Source organism: Schistosoma haematobium, chromosome 4, assembly GCF_000699445.3.
Source record: "Schistosoma haematobium chromosome 4, whole genome shotgun sequence".
Taxonomy (NCBI): domain Eukaryota; kingdom Metazoa; phylum Platyhelminthes; class Trematoda; order Strigeidida; family Schistosomatidae; genus Schistosoma; species Schistosoma haematobium.
The window spans coordinates 8,240,071-8,257,631 of NC_067199.1; the positions used below are offsets into that span (position 1 = coordinate 8,240,071).

The following is a 17,561-nucleotide window of genomic DNA, read 5'->3' on the forward strand; positions in this document are numbered from 1 at the left end:
CTGGGTGACATAAGATCGAATCCGTCAAGCATCATGCTGACGAGTGCCAAGTAGCACAAAAATCAGGTTCAGGGTTTCCTGTTGACTACATCCAACCATCATCGTAAAACAAACGGTTATATATTCTTATCATGAGGATTTGTAACAGATCCTAAGTGTTTATCTCAGTTGAGAATAGTTTATTAAGATGAATGTAATAAGAAAATTTTCCGACTAAATAGTTGAAAAGATGTAAGATTGTGAGAGCATTTTGGAACTGGTGAAAACGCATTAAACATATCATTTAAATTTAAGGCTATTTGAACTAGACGGTATAAAAAGTGTAACATATAAGCACTTATGAAAGTAAGTTTAAAATAGCTTAACAATATGCACTAATCACAAAACAAAAAGTTCAATTCATAATGTTCAGACTTTAGAAATAATGCCATCTAATGTTTGGGTTATGATCTACTGGCCTATATTTCTTGCATGCAACAATATGTGATAACTAACAAATGTCATCTACTCCATGTAAGGCTACAGACTCAAATTATCAAAAAGAGAACTTAACTACTACAAAGTAGCTGTATAGTTTACTGTGATCATTATTGATGCTCAAATTATCATCCATTTCTGATGAAAATCACTGTCTCTACAAAACGGTCTTATGAGAGGTAATTTACAGGTTCATTTTAGGTTTTCGTTTTTTCCAAGTTATCACCAAAGTGAGAATCTTCAATACGAACGTCAAGACAGTTCTACTGTATGGAGTTGAAACTATGATAAATACTACAACCATCATCAAAAAGGTACAAGTATTTCTAAGCAGTTGCATACACAAGATACTGAATGTCCGTTGACCGGATATCATCAGCAACAGCCTACTATGAGAGAGAACAAATTAGGTTCCAGCTGAGGAGGAAATTTTGAAAATACGTTGGAAGTGGACACAACACACATCACAGAAGTCATCAAACTTTATCGCGAGGTAAGCCCTAATTTGGAATTCAGAAGGGGAAAAAGGATGAGGAAGACCGAGAATTGAAAGCAGACATCAAAAGGATGAGTAGCCACTGTAAAGAATTGGAAAGTATTTTCCAGGACAGAATTTTATGAACAATGCTGATAGTTGGTCCATGCTATTCAAAGAGGGATAACAGGCGTGAGTAAGTACTTGTTTTTGATTTCTTATTTGTTCAAGAACTTCAGTTAAGTCTATTATAATTACCAAATTTACACATTTCACAAAGAATAGACATTGTTTTTTATAAAATGTTTCAGATAGCTGAAGCTATTTTTATCAATTTACATGCATTCTCAAGTAACCTTTCACTCTGAAAAAAAATTCTATGGAATTTATTACGTCACTGTTAATCTACTAAATATCAACTAATTGTGGTTAAAAGAGGTCAACACATTAAATATACCTTTAAGAGACTGTTGGTTACCAATAACAGCTAAATTCACATTAAGTTATGATAAGAGACTGAATAAGCCCAATATTGCGATTTCTGCTTCATTGTTTTTTCTGTGAGAAACCTTCGTAATGCTTATCCTCAATCATTTGCTTGTTAAATGGCATCTAACCTTGTTCGTTATGTATCTGATAATTAATGTGTATTTTGTTTTTGTACTTAATATATTTGAGTGACTATGTCAACAATTTCATCTCCTGAGTACTTGTCATCCAACCACTTAATATTGTTGAACATCATCTATTGAATGAAATTCCATTTATTTCCCCATAACATCCATAACCTATGATATAATCAGTTCAAGTTGTTATATATATGATTGTATAGTTTTGAAAAGGTACACCTAGAAAGGGATTTCCGCTGTAATAAATAACACTGCATTATGACTTCGGGAATATGTCTAAATTAAAATGAATCCTTATTTTTTCCTAAGACACGAAAAGAACATTTCAACGAAATTATTCAGTTTTTTCAGGACCATTTTATTTTCAATACTTGTATTTACATATAATAACTGAATTCATGAGTCAATTGAAGCTAGACCACCATGGAAAACCTGGAAGCACTGTATTCACATATCATTCATTAAAAAAACACCCAGAATTTTTACTACTCACTTAGTTACTGTATTGAATATTTTTTATATTGTAAATAAATGGATACTGTAGTGTCAGTCATTATTTTAAGCCCATATATCTTATTCTAGCTTTCGGACATTCCATTCTATTCATTCTAATTGAGTCATATTTTGACCTTGTCAATTATTCGCTTATCAGTATTGACTGTTTTTATACGAGCGTATATGTGTGTGCCCTTCTTATTCCATTAATCACAAGTCTGTTGCTTTATTTTATCTGACTATAAATATTGAGTAACGCTTGACTAAAATGGAGTTGGCTTCCCAGCCATCTTCCCTACGTGTCGTTTTGCTTTGCTCTGTTTCATTCGCTTCATATACAAAATATATGTATGCACAGGTCGATTCTCGTTATTTGACTTATTTAATTCCGTTATTGGATAACGTAATTTAAGTCGACAATTATGTACGAGAATAGGCGATAACAAACATTCGTACGATCTAAATAGGAGTCAGATCCACGGGCCACTAAAATGGTGAGCCCTTCAACGAATATCGTCGATCTAAATGACGACAAAATCAAACAACGTGCCCCAATAATACTATTCACTGAAATATTTATTTAAATTAAAAAATTAACCTCCAGAAAGTTACCTTTACTCACACATCTTTGTATTGTTATTATTATTATTTTTTTAATATTGGTTTAACATCATTATTAGTCTCCTGAATACATGACTCACTAACTTAGCATCCACCACACTTTATTATTTCTCACTAATTTCATATAAAACTTTTATCATCATGTGGATTTGTGGACATTGTAGTATTTTAGCAGTTGCATTCACGATCCAATCTATACTAGACCATCACTGGCAAACCTTGAAGCATTGGAAAACCGTTTCGTCCTAATGTGGGACACCTCAACAGGTTGGCGCGACACCATGAATCGATTGAAGTTAGGCATTAATACCGTTGAATGCCGGTTCAGTGGTCTAGCGGCCAAAAGTCCCTTGTTCTAGTCCCACATGCGGGATCGTGGATGTGCGCTGATAAGGAATCCTATACTTGTATGAAACAGCCATCCAGTGATTCCGCGTTTTCAATGGGGGTTTAGCCTAGATTGACTCGTGAATTCAACTAATAAAAGTTCTAATAAATATAGTTTACCACTAAACATTCGATCAAATTTGTAATTGCAATGTTATTTCTCAAACTTCATCTGACACACATTTATTCTGATTATGAAGCCTATAATTCCACTTGAAGTATAAGTTGATTTAAGTCAAATTTAAAAATTTTTAAATCAAAGTTTACATATATCATATTTAAACAGTTATGTTCAATCCTCAGAACGGGAATCAAGATGTTTCATTTCAGTGCTACAATGCAGAGACAACTGTTTTCAATATATAACACTCTGTAGTTATACTAAACTAATTTTCATCAAACTACAAGAATAATTATATTGATATAAGAAGACAATAGCCAGGAGGAAGGTGTATTTATTGCAAGAAGTTATAAATTATTTACATAACACACATACATAACCTTCAATCGTCCATTTTTATCTTTCGATGTGTTCTGTAATCAGAACTGTCTTCTAAACTGGCCTACAAGTGTTCTGTCATCAACGTACTTTCGATGCACTGAAACTTTTGACTCTATCTGACAATTTTTGCAACTTTGATGTCACGTTCTGCTACCCACTACTTACAAACAGCTTTATGAGTAACATCCACTACAATGATAATCTGTTCCTTCATTGATAAAATGATCCAAATGAACTCTTATTATTGTGATATGACTAGAAAAGGTTTCGATATTTCTTTGAGCGAGTTATGTGGATTTCATTATGACTTCACTCTTCATCATCATAATTTTATCTTCTTTCTTATTAATGAGTGACTTTTGCTTTTTTATTTTTAATATATGTATATATATTGATTGAGATCATGAACCGATTGATGTTGGACCCCTAAACTGATAATTACCATGTGCTCACTAGTGACTAGCTTCGTGAGAAAATTCTCGGAGTTTTGGTGAGAAGCCGTGACTAGTGGAGCTATTCTATGTCGGGTAGAAACAGGTGTCTACCTCAGTACAATGGAAGATGGTGGCGCAATTTCGTGGATTGGTTGAGGTAAGATATATATATATATATATATATATATATATATATATATTATCAGAAGGAGTTTTGTGGAGATTTTCGTTATTTCAATAATTGAAATCATGATTCAGTTGAAGCTAGACCACCATGGAAAACCTGGAAGCATTCGACGGCCGTTTGTCCTGGTCCGAGACTCTTCTACAGTGCACATCCACGATCCCGCGTCCCGCGAGATTCGAACTCAGGACCTATCAGTCTCTCGCGTGAGTGCTTAACCTTTCGACTCATGATTTCAACTATTGATATATATATATATATATATATATATATATATATATATATATTACTTTAATAATACTAATTGAATGACCAGTTAATTAAAATATGGATTTTGACCCAATTTAAATCTTCTTCATCAGTTCCTTAGAAATAAATAAATAAATCTTTGTATATTGATTTAAGTGACCGATAAATTATGTTTCTATCAGTTATCTATCTTTACTGCTGTCAAAAAGAAATCTAACAATCAAATTAATATTAGTGACCTGAAGATTTAATAAAATAGTGAATTTTAAGAAAATTGAGTTTAGTTGTATATTTATGAAGGGGAAATGTTTATGAATAAATAAATAAAATGAATGTACTGAATTTGAACAGAATGTTAAGATTTAATAGTATAATTGCATTTTATATGGTTGTGTATTTTCCGATTCATCATGTTTGTAATCAGAGAGGAGTACATGTGGATATTATAGTAATTTAATAGTTGAATTCATGAGTCACTCGAAATTAAACTACCATGGAGAACTTGGAAGCAATGGATGATCATTTCATCTTATTGTGGGACTCTTCAGCAGTGCGCATTCACGATCCTGACTAGCAAGATTCGAATCCAAGACCTATCAGTCTCGCGCGCGATCACGTTACCTCTAGACCACTGGACTGGCATACAACTGTGCTAATGTCTAGTGCTTCCAGGTTTTCCAAAGTGGTCTAGCTCATGAATTCAACTATTTAATTAATAATGTTTATGTTTGAATGTGACCAGTTTTTAATAACATCTTGAAAAGATACATCTACATCTTATATATAAAATGCATACCTATAATGATATTTCATTTGCTATAGATATATAACAAATCTACATAAAATCACAATATAACTTAGACTAAACAATGAAATCATACATGTTGTTGAATTTTAAAAAATCACCCTATAATATCCAGATTTATTCCTTTTGACTAAATGATAGTTTGTGTGCGATATAAAAATCAATGACAGTTGGTTTCAGCAAGAATAAATATGGAGAAGTTAAAACTATTTCTTTAAGAAATCGAGTCCAACAATATATATTCAGTTATATTATGTACGCTTGTGGGCCAGGGTAATTTTACATTGGTTTTCAGGAGAACCAGACACCATCCGGACTTTCACGTGACAATCCAAACAGTACAGCTCAACCCTGTTTAACAGGAGAACCAGACACCATATAGGTACAGCTCAATCCTGTGGCGCAACCATATAGGTACCAATCACCCTGGTGGACCAGAGTCCAAAAATACCAGCAAATTATCGCAATGGCTTTGGTTTGCATAAGCATTACGTGATAAATTTGACATGAGTTATTCAATTACTTTACAAGAATCTTCTTCAATGTTTTTTTTATTACCAGAAGTAAGTAATGGATTTCACTTAAGTTTATGAAAAAGTAATAAATTAGATTAGTGGAAATTATATCTTAATAAACGAACTTATAATCCTGTGTAATACTCTAATCGAGACTATTCCACTATTTAAATCATATTTGACGGATTATATAATCACTTTGCTTTTAATAAATTAAAATCACAACTAAACTTAACAAGTCTATAGGGATCTTTTAAAATATTGAATGGAATTTCATATACGTGAATATCAACATAGATTATCAACTTCTATTCTAAACATTAAAGAAAATATAAACCAATCCAATTATTGTCATTAATTTACAAACACACTAAGGAACAAAAATGAGTAGTTGTTATATCCCGATAATCTAAACCATCATGAAAAACCTTGAAGTACTGGACGGCCGTTCCGTCCTAAACTATTCATATTCATGTCCTTCTTATTATGAACTTTATTTCGATCTGTGGACCAGTATTATACGATTTACCATTCATGAATTATGCCCTATCTATTAATCATTACCTCCCTCATTCACAGCCACATTTGGCTAAATCTTGTATAAATGTTGTTTCACATTTTATGGTACTATGTGGTTTGTCTGTTTGATATATAAACCGAGTATGCTTGAAATAAACTACTCATATTGCAGAGTCTGAGATAAGTGTTCTGGATTTAACTGGTATGGCTAGGCAGGTAGCAGGACCGATAAGTACTCTAGACTGCTCTTATGGGTTTTATGTGTCATTGGTCCGATTGATTTTCACTGCTCCCTAATTGGCGGTATCATTAAGGAAAACATTAATAGGGCACCCAGTCCACAAGTTATAACAGTAGTAAAACAAATACAAATGATAAACAAAGTATTTTGAACAAAATATAATCACATTTTACCTGAGTACCTCAAGTACACCATCGGCAATAATAAACATTTCACGTGCTATTTCACCTTTACGACAAATTAAATCACCAGGTGTTAAAACTAGTGGACGCATTTTCAAAACAATATCATGTAAAAACTCTGGTCGACATTCATGAAATATTGTCACCTTGTAATAGAATATATTTCAAAAAACACAAAAAAAAATGACAATTAAATATGTAGTCATGAAGGGAAAAATCATTTCATAACATTTATAAACAGAAAAATATACAAAAGAAATATTTTTAAACAAGCCTTTAATTTTAGACGTTGGATTCATGAACCGATTTAAGCTAGACCACCACTGAATGCCTAGAAGCATTGGACGGCCGTCTCGTCCTAGTATGGGACTCCTTACCCGTGCATATTAACGATCCCCAAATGTGGGACTGGGACACTGAACTTTCGGTCTCGTACATTAACTCTTAACCTCTAGACCACTGAACCAGCATCCAACAGTATCAATGTCTAACTTTAATCAACCTATGATTTTGCCCAACCCTTCATTCATTGTCTGAAGCTGATAACTGTTTCCACTGGTAATGGTTTCTCATTAGAACTCCAGGAAATCCATCTTGAGACGAAATGGTCATCCAATGCTTCCAGGTTTTCAATGGTTGTGTAGCTTAGATTGACTCGTGAATGCAACTGTTAAAATACTATATTCTCCACAAATCCTCATTCTGACAAGTCTATAAGCAATTAATTCGACAGCTAAAACGTTATCATTAACAGCGATAAAAAAACAGTTGAAGTAACGTTAAAACGAAATAATTATTTGTGACAGAAATCGAATTTCAAGCAAAGATTTTAGTCATAATGAGAATATAAAGTTATAAAAAGTTAAATACCATAGTCATTTACGTAACAATTCACTTGTGATTTGTATTATTGATAAGGCCTACTAAACTCACACTTTCAGTACTCGTTATTTAATTAACGTGGACTACTTTATGACTTTATATTTGGTTAGAAACTTTAAAAGGACTTTTTTCCGGTTTATCACTCTTATATCGATTGTCAAGATAAGGATTCTATGTTTCGTTGTTAATCATACAATTCAGGTTTGACATTACTTCAAAGAATAAAGGACGTAAAAATATGTATTTATGGATATTTATGAAATAATGTACATTTTGTAATGATTCAATTCAAATCTTGATAATCTAATGAATTTCTGATGTGTTCTTTTAAATAAAAACACTGCTGAAGAGTCCCACAATAGAATGAAACGGCCGTTCAGTGCTTCAAGGTTTTCCATGGTGATCTAGCTTCACTTGACTCATGATCTCAACCATTGATGAACTATAAAATTTAAGAAGCTGCAAAGAAATACACACCGGAGAAATATATGGAGTACGATTCATAATAATTATAACTTTTCGTCTATTAAGCTATAATAAGGAATTATGCAAACTTTTTTAGACTATACTCATAAACTTTAAACCAATGAAGGACTAGAAGAATAGTAATTGAAAACAAACTTGTCCTTGAAACAAATAAAAGTCTACAAATCCATATTTCTTGGTGCTTCCAGATGTATTTATCAATTTACCTGTATGTGACGAAGTACAAACATCGAAAGAAAAAAGAGAAGCGTACATATTGATATTCTCGAATATTTCCAGAAGAATAAAAGACTAGGAGATGAATTTACTCTAAATTATGCAACAGTTCTCCATTTATTTTATATTTGGTTTATCAGTGATTGTTATCATTTCTTCATAATCATTGACAGACAAAATAACTCGTCGATTCACTGAAGAAGTAGCGAATAAAATCCTTTTCGTGGAGGCCCGTTATTTAATTTTGTCCTCATTTAGATCGAACGATGTTGTCGAAAGGGCTCTCCACTTTAGTCGCCCGAGATCTGACTCCAATGTTTGATATCGCCTATCCTCGTATATAATCATCGACTTAAATCGCGTTAGTCAATAACGGAATTAAATAAGTCGAATACCGAGAATGAACTTGTGAATACATATATTTTGTACATGAAGTGAATGGAATAGAGAGAAGAAAAACGACGCGCAGTGGAGATGGCTGGTAAGCCACTAACTCCCATTTAGCCAAGCGTTAATCAATAATTATAGTTACACAAAAGTAAGTTACAGACACGTGATGAGTAATGGGATAAGAAATGTACACACACCTATGCGCTCATATAAAAACAGTGAAGACTGATAAGCGAATTAATAACAAGGTCAGAATGTGACTCAAGTTGAATGGACTGTCCGAAAGCTAGAATAAGATATATGGACTTAACATAATAACCGACACTACATCCTCAAACCAGATGTATGTATTCAGAAAGAGACAGTTATCAACTGTTCATAACCTTGGTAAATTAACATTCTTATTAAAGGTCATTTGTAATAATCTTTATTATTGTTACCATGTTGTTTACTTTGTTATAAAATCTCCGCTAATTTAAAACAGTTAATCCCTTTCATAAATTTGAATAATACTATGAGAAAGCGAAAGTCATCAAAATTATGTGCATTACATTTCGAACAATCTGATCACACATATCTTTGTTAAGACATTAGATCTGAAAAAAGGTCAACTTGACAAACTAGAAGGTAAGCGGAAATAAAGATGATAACAACAAAGTACATAAAAACAATATAAAGACCACATTGCATAGTAAATCAATATTTCCTGGGTGGGTTAAGGGTAAGAACAAATTGTTTTTGAACAAATAAAAGAAGTTCCAGTTCTCATATAGTCAATGCTTCGATAAACAATGGTAGACAGCCTATAAAACGTTTATACAAAACTACGAAGGCTAACTTGATATCAATCTTATGACCAGGCTCAACCAAATATTTCTCAGTGGTCGAATATATTTGTCTACGCTGTGATCTTATTTGACCGTTGGAATTCATTTGTTTTTGTAGCCATTAAGGATAGTTCTCAGCCAACCTTGCAGCTCGCTATTGCTCCTTCTTATATACGTGTTTTCGCACATACAAGTTAATCAGTAGACGCAATGGGATGTGACACAATCGCTTACATGCTGTTGGCGACACATAGACATTGACGTTTCAATAATGACGAGTTGGTTTGCATAAAATGTCTCATTGATAGCTAGTCTTTGTTTCAATATGAGTCTATTTGAGTTGCTTCTAAGGTGTTATAGACTCATTCTTTGGCTGCCAAAAACGTCATAGATTGTATCGTATTATCACGCTTCCAGCAGCATATAAAATTTAATGAATAACCGTTATTCATAAATGTTTCAGTTAAGAGCTTCATATCTCCCTCCACAGTAACGCTAGTACAAAAACGACTTATCCTATTGAATAAACTCTGTATTATCCCACATCGTACTGCATTGGACATTAACTACGGAAATTAAGGTATTGCCCTGTTCATGTCTGATTTTTATACGTTTGATGGAACAATAGACTCTTCAACTAATCAATATGTCAAGAAAAGGGAGCTTGTTCAGTAAAAGAAATATGCGTTTGACTTGTATTGAGTTCTTTTAGCAAATGGTTCACATTTTCACGGTTATTAACGATGATTACGATATCGTCCACGCAACTCTTATACAGACACGTCTTTTGAAATGAGTCTCCATCTAGATTTTTCACATACCGCATAAATGCATATGCCAGCAACGATCCTAAAGAACTATCTATAGCTACTCTATCAATCTGTTGAAAATTCTCATCTTCTAAAGCGAATTTCACATAGTCAGTACATAGTAATAATAAATCCTTAAGAGTTTTTAAAGGAAATAGCAATTGGAAATGTAATGCGTAAATAAATTGCATAACTTTGATAACATACGGTTTCTCATCAAATTATCCAAATCTTCGCAAAGCCAATTATTATTTCACCTACTCTGGAATGACTTATTCATTCATTAGTACTTTTTACTTGCTAAATTCTTATACAAACTCTTCATTTTTACAATTATTATGTAGCCCGTGCCATCAACTTCGGTTTCTAGATAACTGACACCTCTTCGCTTTATGTTTTCTATATCATTTTTTAGATGACCTTAAATCTATGTAAGCTTTTCATATCTTCTTTATTGATTACATAATGTATCTTACCAGTTTCCGGACTCCATAAAATAACTACCTCAGTCAGGCTATGTTTTAAAGTTCATCTTGCAATAATCTCACATAAGCTTGTTCACATATGTAAGCACCGCTACTCCAGTTCTCCCTGTCACTAATGTCTACTACTTTATTTTATATTATACACCAACGTTATTCTTTAGTACGAATATAGTTGTTAGCAGCTGAAAAGAATCCACGAAATTTAATAAATTAATATTATTCTGTCTCAACTGTTATTTTGACTCCATTCTAATTAATAAGATCCATCAAGTCAATAACCTATTGTGATAGTTAGGACATGGTCTATCATTGGACATTAGATAAAATTATGAATAATTTTCATCATTTAAATGTTTTGACTTTACAACTTGAAGTAAATTGGGAAAATTTATACTTCTTTTATATAATCAAATCCATCCCCAAGTAAGATCAAATACTAGCTGTATTTTAAGATTGAAGAGGAAATTTAGTCAATACTATAAAGCAAACCATAAGACATTAGTCATTATCATGTGACAATGTAACACAAGCATTCTAGTTTGGTGCCATCACTCAAACCTAACAATAACACGTAAGTTTTCGTCACTTAGTGTCAAGCTGTACAATTCTAACGTAAACAATGTACTTTGAAGTTATGCAATATCCTCAATGATAATTATTTTAAGACTTGAAAGTGAATGATATTATTCTGCAATATGGACTAAGTTTCTAGATATGTTAAAGTTGAAAATGATACATTTCAATGACTCACTTATACTTAATAATCCATGAAATGGATGAAATTAGTTGCTCAAACGTGTGCTAAAAATATTTCCATCGAAAAATATGTTTAATGTTATATACTGTACATTGTTAGGATGTGTATTTGGCATTCGATTTTATAACTTACAAATAATAATCTGAATTAAATTCACTTGGTAAGTTTACTTGAAACTTTCCATTGATTTTTAGCACTGGAAGTGATCAGTCTCTTATTGGCATATGTGCATACTTTGCAGATCGCCTCGATATTGCCCTAATTCACAAGCATTATAAGCGATGATGGACAGTGGTTAGCAGTGTAATCCAGGATGTGTGGATAACGCAATGGCGTTTGAAGCGAACGGTATTGGGTTCGAGTCCCGAAGTGAACATCAACTCTGAGATACAGGTACGTCCAGCTGACGAGTCCCAAATAGGACGAAACGCGCGTCCTGGATTCCACTGCTAGTCACTATCCATCATTGCTTATAACGCTTTTTTGTTGATATTTTACTATCTTGATTGGATAATTTAGTAAGTTTTAACTTTGTGATTACTAACAGTTTTATATTTAATGGTTGAATTTATGAGTCAATCGATGCTAGATCACCATGGAAAACTTAAAAGCAGTGAATGACCGTTTCGTTCTAGTATGAAGCTCCTCACCAGTGTACATGCATGATCCTGCCTCGCGAGATTCGAACCCAGGACTTATCAGTTTCACGCATGAGTGCTTAACCTCTAAACAACTGAGTTGCACCATGGAATATCTGGAAGCACTTAAATCTATTCTAAAAAAATTAATTAAAGTTCGCATAAGGAAATCTTAAATATAATCAAATATGTCAACAGATTAAAGTATTTTGTTTACACAGAAAATGTCAATAATTCGTTGAGTTGTTTATTACTAGTAGTAATGATGAGTAGAAATAAAATAACAACTTTAAATTTAATAGAAATGATTATATGAAGTAGATTTAATCATTCATAGCCTTATGATACTATTTATTGCACATATTTTCAATAGAGAAATAGTTACTTCAGTATAATTACAATAATGTAATGATAAATTTTGTCACTCAATTTTGTATTCCAAGTGATTTTATTGTCATGATATTCTGTGAAATCTTTTTCTTGTGAATTGCTTTTTTATAAACGTTTTTTCAGCATCCTTTAGGTAATGTTTTAGGAAAATAAACGTAACAGGTAGGATTTTACTAGGGTTGAAGCTATCACGAGTTCATTTAATCTGCGAACGAGAACAAAGACTCGGTGACCAAAGACCGGTAAGTTGGCTATTGATGCGTCCAAGCCCCGCTAACTAGAGGGAGAAGTCCAAGCTTGGAATATGGAAGTATATTCTGCAAATAGCCAGAAACGAGCGATAACAACAAACGCAATTCAAAACGTATATATACAGTACAAAACCGTCCTTGGGGACAGTTACCAAACAGCATACTAAAAGACGCGACGGACCATTAGTACTTGATTTCTTGAAGAAATGAATCCTACATTTTTACATTTTTATCTGAAATCGATAAAATCTAGAAATTTCTACAAGATTGGTTCATTCCTGTTTGGTATTGTTCAGTAATGCAAACTATTGATCGTAAAGCGAATTAAAAAACATGAACTTCAATGATCTATGGAACCACTCATTTATTCAGTTATTGAGACGATAACCAATTGTACACATTGTTCAATCTCAATCACTTGGCGATTACAGTGGTATTACTATTTAATGTTGTTGGTAGATAACTAAACAAACAAGAATGTACCTTCAATTAAAAGTAGTCTAAAATGAGATATATCAAACTAATGAGGAGAAATCATTATATACTACTAGCTATTCAATAATTTTATGGTTGATGTGTAAACATCATGAGAATATAAACATTTATCAAATTATTGAATTCCATTTAAAATAATAATAAAGTAATAAAAAGGAAAAAAATGAAATCGAATTAACGCCATAAAATAAATTACCTTTTTTAATGTTTCCAAATTTACATTGAGTGCAAGTTCTGTTTTTAATTTATCTGGTAACATTCCCAATGAATTAATATCTTGACCGCCTCTTCCACTACCTCTGATAAATGAAAAGTCATAATGTATATGTAACAGTTAACAGTAATAGGATTTTAGGAACTTATAAGGATTTGATACATAGTTTCAAATATGTTCCATTTCATTCTATGACTATTATGTAACACATAGATATATATGACCAGATTTTTTCAGTAGTTGGTGATTCAGTAACTCAGTGAAATGCTCAAGACACTTGATTGAGTGTTAAAGTATACTGAAACACTTAAGTTGAATAAATGGTTTAGCGAATAAGAAAATGGTGTTTGCGTACATTACTTACTTACTTACTTACGCCTGTTACTCCCAATGGAGCATAGGCCGCCGACCAGCATTCTCCAACTCACTCTGTCCTCCACCTTCTTTTCTAGTTCCATCCGGTTCTTGTTCAATTTTCTCATGTCTATCTCTATTTCCCGGCGTAATGTGTTCTTTGGTCTTCCTCTTTTCCTTTGACCTTCAGGATTCCATGTGAGGGCTTGTCTTGTGACGCAGTTCGGTGCTTTCCTCAATGTGTGTCCTATCCACTTCCACAGCTTCTTCCTGATTTCTTCCTCCGCTGGAATCTGGTTTGTTCTTTCCCACAGTTGGTTGTTGCTAATAATGTCCAGCCAACGAATCTGAAGTATTTTGCGTAGATAACCGTTAATAAACACCTGTATTTTCTGGATGATGGCTTTCGTAGTTCTCCAGGTTTCCGCCCCATACAGTAGAACTGTCTTGACATTTGTATTGAAAATCCTGACCTTGGTGTTGGTTGACAGTTGCTTTGAGTTCCAGATGTTCCTCAGTTGTAAATATGCTGCTCTTGCTTTGCCGATCCGCGCCTTCACATCTGCATCAGCTCCACCCTGTTCACCAATGATGCTGCCCAAATATGTAAAGGTTTTCACATCTTCCAAATCGTCTCCGTCAATTGTGATTGGATTGGTGCATGATGTGTTGTATCGGAGAATCTTGCTTTTCTCTTTGTGTATATTGAGACCTACTGCTGCCGAGGCTGCTGCCACACTGTTCGTCTTCTCCTGCATCTGTTGTTGCGTTTGGGATAGAAGGGCCAGATCATCTGCGAAGTCCAGATCGTTCAACTGCATCCTAGATATCCACTGTGTCCCGTGTTTCCCTTCAGATGTTGACGTCTTCATGATCCAGTCGATCACCAGGAGAAAGAGAAAGGATGAGAGTAAGCAAACTTGCCTGACACCGGTCTTCACTTCGAACGACTTTGTCAACTGTCCTCCATGCACGATTTTGCAGTTTAATCCATCATATGAGTTCTGTATGATATTGACTATCTTCTGAGGCACGCCGTAGTGTCGAAGAAGTTTCCATAGAGTTGTTCTGTCCACGCTGTCAAATGCCTTTTCGTAGTCAATGAAGTTGATGTAGAGTGAGTTTACGTATATTGCAACTTATAAAATATTACAATAAACATTCAGTTTTTTACATAAATAGTAGATATCCTATATTGTGATTTGATTCACTTGTTGTAAATCAAATAAAACTGAAGTAAAGAAAGCTATCCATATGGCCAAAGATTATTCACCCTTGATAGTCTTTTTAAAGCCTTAGATATTGTTTATTGTTTTCTCATACTGCTTCGGCACTATATAGTGGACTATATGTGAAGTGTTGACTCATAACTAGTCAATAACAATGTCGTTTGCATAGATCAATAGCGTCTAAAACACAACTAAAAAATCTTCAAAAAGTTAAGTTTATGCTTCGGATAAGTCAAAATACACGGAGGAACGTGATAAACATTAGAGATAGCCTTGATTATGCTCTAATTCACATGTAGTACACTCGTCGTGTTGATTTCATTTCACATAAAATCTACATTAGAAGTAGAAAGCATCCCTTGTAACTTAACTTTTATACCATGTCTTTGCGATTGCACAACAGACATATGTTTTTCAATTATGTGTCTTAATAACAAAATAAGGGTCAATTTTATCACGCTTATCGCAAGGTAAAAACCAGCTTTCCTCTCGTTTAGAATTTTTCACAAAAAGAAAAGAGTAGTTATCTTAAATTTGATTTGTTTGAGGCTGTAGTATGTTTTATTCCAATTCATAAACCTCAATCTATGAACCTTATGTTTGGATTCTATCCATGTTTACATTACTACCGTTATCCTTATGTATATTGATATCAGCCAGAAGACTACAACTATATCAACTAAGTTTGATTAGACAACAGATTACAATTTTTTTCAAATTTCAACAAACTCACTTTGACCAAGCATAATCATACCAGCGAAGAATTCGATTCTGAAGATCTTTATTCACTGAATTTTCACGCATATAACTTTTAGCATTATCCTATATACAGAATGGGAATAGTTTATCAATGTGAAATTGAAACTAAGGTAATTAACATCAAACCACATCCTTATAAATAAATGATACCTGTTTGACTGAGCAACAATATTTTATGTACGATGAGATATTGATTATTATAGAAAGGCAAAAAATTGAAAACTAAGGGTTAATGAAAGACTACTTATTGATTGGATCGTATTCCATCTATAAAAGATACGTTAATACTAATAGAATTGTACAGATCATTTTTTTTCAAATGCTTTATCTAAATGATTATTAGAGAGTGGAAACCGACAGTTAAGTGTTTCTATGCTACTAACACGAATATTTTGACTTAGGTTCCAAAATTTTCGGGTTTTGTTGCCAAAAAACGCATATATTCAATCTTGAAGAAAGCTGTTTTTTTTAAAAAAATTAGATTCAGAAGTGTCTCAGTTATTATCACAATAAGTGATGTTGATGTGGTGTGTGCTACTTGTATTGACATAAGTAGTATATGATGTTAGTCGTAAACAGATGGTCTGGCAGCAGAGAGACAAGAGGATCGAACATTAAAGAATGGAAACAGGATGCAATTTGTATGAAAATGTAAGAACAATGAAGTCTGAGTCATTGTGAGACAATCGATGGACATTTTGCAAATTAAGTATATACTTTATGATTGTTAGATTTTATTAACAAGTCCTGTAATCTTATGTTAAATATATTCGATTATTCATTATTATTATTGTTTAATGGCTTTGTTCCATATATATTGTCCCCACGGGTGTTCTGCTCACTACATTTGTAGTCGCCCCCAATCAGGAGAGGGGAAGGGTGTTGTCCAGCGGATGCCGTTGCAGGCTTGGGGCTGGGGTGCTAGTTGGGGCAGTCTGGTGCAGAGAGGTGGGTCGAGTAGAGTGTTCGGGCGAGGCGGCGTTAGATTACCAGTAAACTATTCAAGTCTTGAATAAATACGAGTTAAAAGAGCAATTTTTCATTTAATTACATCAAAGTCAACTAAGTAGCACGTTTATATATGCTATAAGAACTGATGATAGATACTTTCTGACGTTTCTTAGATTTAAAATGTTTTCTTTATAATAATCTATACGAGACGTCCAAGTTACTGTCATTATTATTATTAATGTTATTATTACTATTATCAGTGTCTTTATTCAGTGTAATACTTTTGGTACAATATAGAATTCTTAGCATAAGGTATTTCAACAAGTTTCCTTTTCTTATTTCTTAATCGACACTTGGAATAAATATTGATTAGTTACCAGTTAGATGTTAACATTTCAAGAATCAACAGTAATCATGATGTCTCTAATTGGACTGTTTTGTCACTTGTACAGTGAAATATCGTAAACTTTCCACAAACACACCTGAATTGGTTATGAGATTAATAGGCATAATAATGTATTAAACCAAACAAGCAAAAAAATAACTTGTTGAATTATCCAAATGGCAGGAAAAAGTAACCCAGATATTCAAATAGGCTATCTTATTGATTATTACACATAATTTCTGCTTTTAATTCACTTATAAATGTTATATCTATTTGCTACTTATGTATATTGAATAAAATATGAAATAAGAATGTAAGAAAACTTTTA

The 17,561-nt window shown here is 33.1% G+C and overlaps 1 protein-coding gene across 1 annotated transcript in view; it reads right to left on the reverse strand.

The window, feature by feature from the left end:
- CNGA3_3 (Cyclic nucleotide-gated cation channel alpha-3) overlaps nucleotides 1–17,561 on the reverse strand; it is a 97,222-nt gene that overhangs the window by 16,336 nt on the left and 63,325 nt on the right. The window contains exons 4-6 of the mRNA XM_051215561.1: nucleotides 15,872–15,960; nucleotides 13,538–13,640; nucleotides 6,707–6,861 (exon numbers count right to left, since the gene is read on the reverse strand). Of these exons, the coding sequence (XP_051066094.1) occupies nucleotides 6,707–6,861; nucleotides 13,538–13,640; nucleotides 15,872–15,960 (347 nt within the window). The remainder of the gene's footprint in view (nucleotides 1–6,706; nucleotides 6,862–13,537; nucleotides 13,641–15,871; nucleotides 15,961–17,561) is intronic.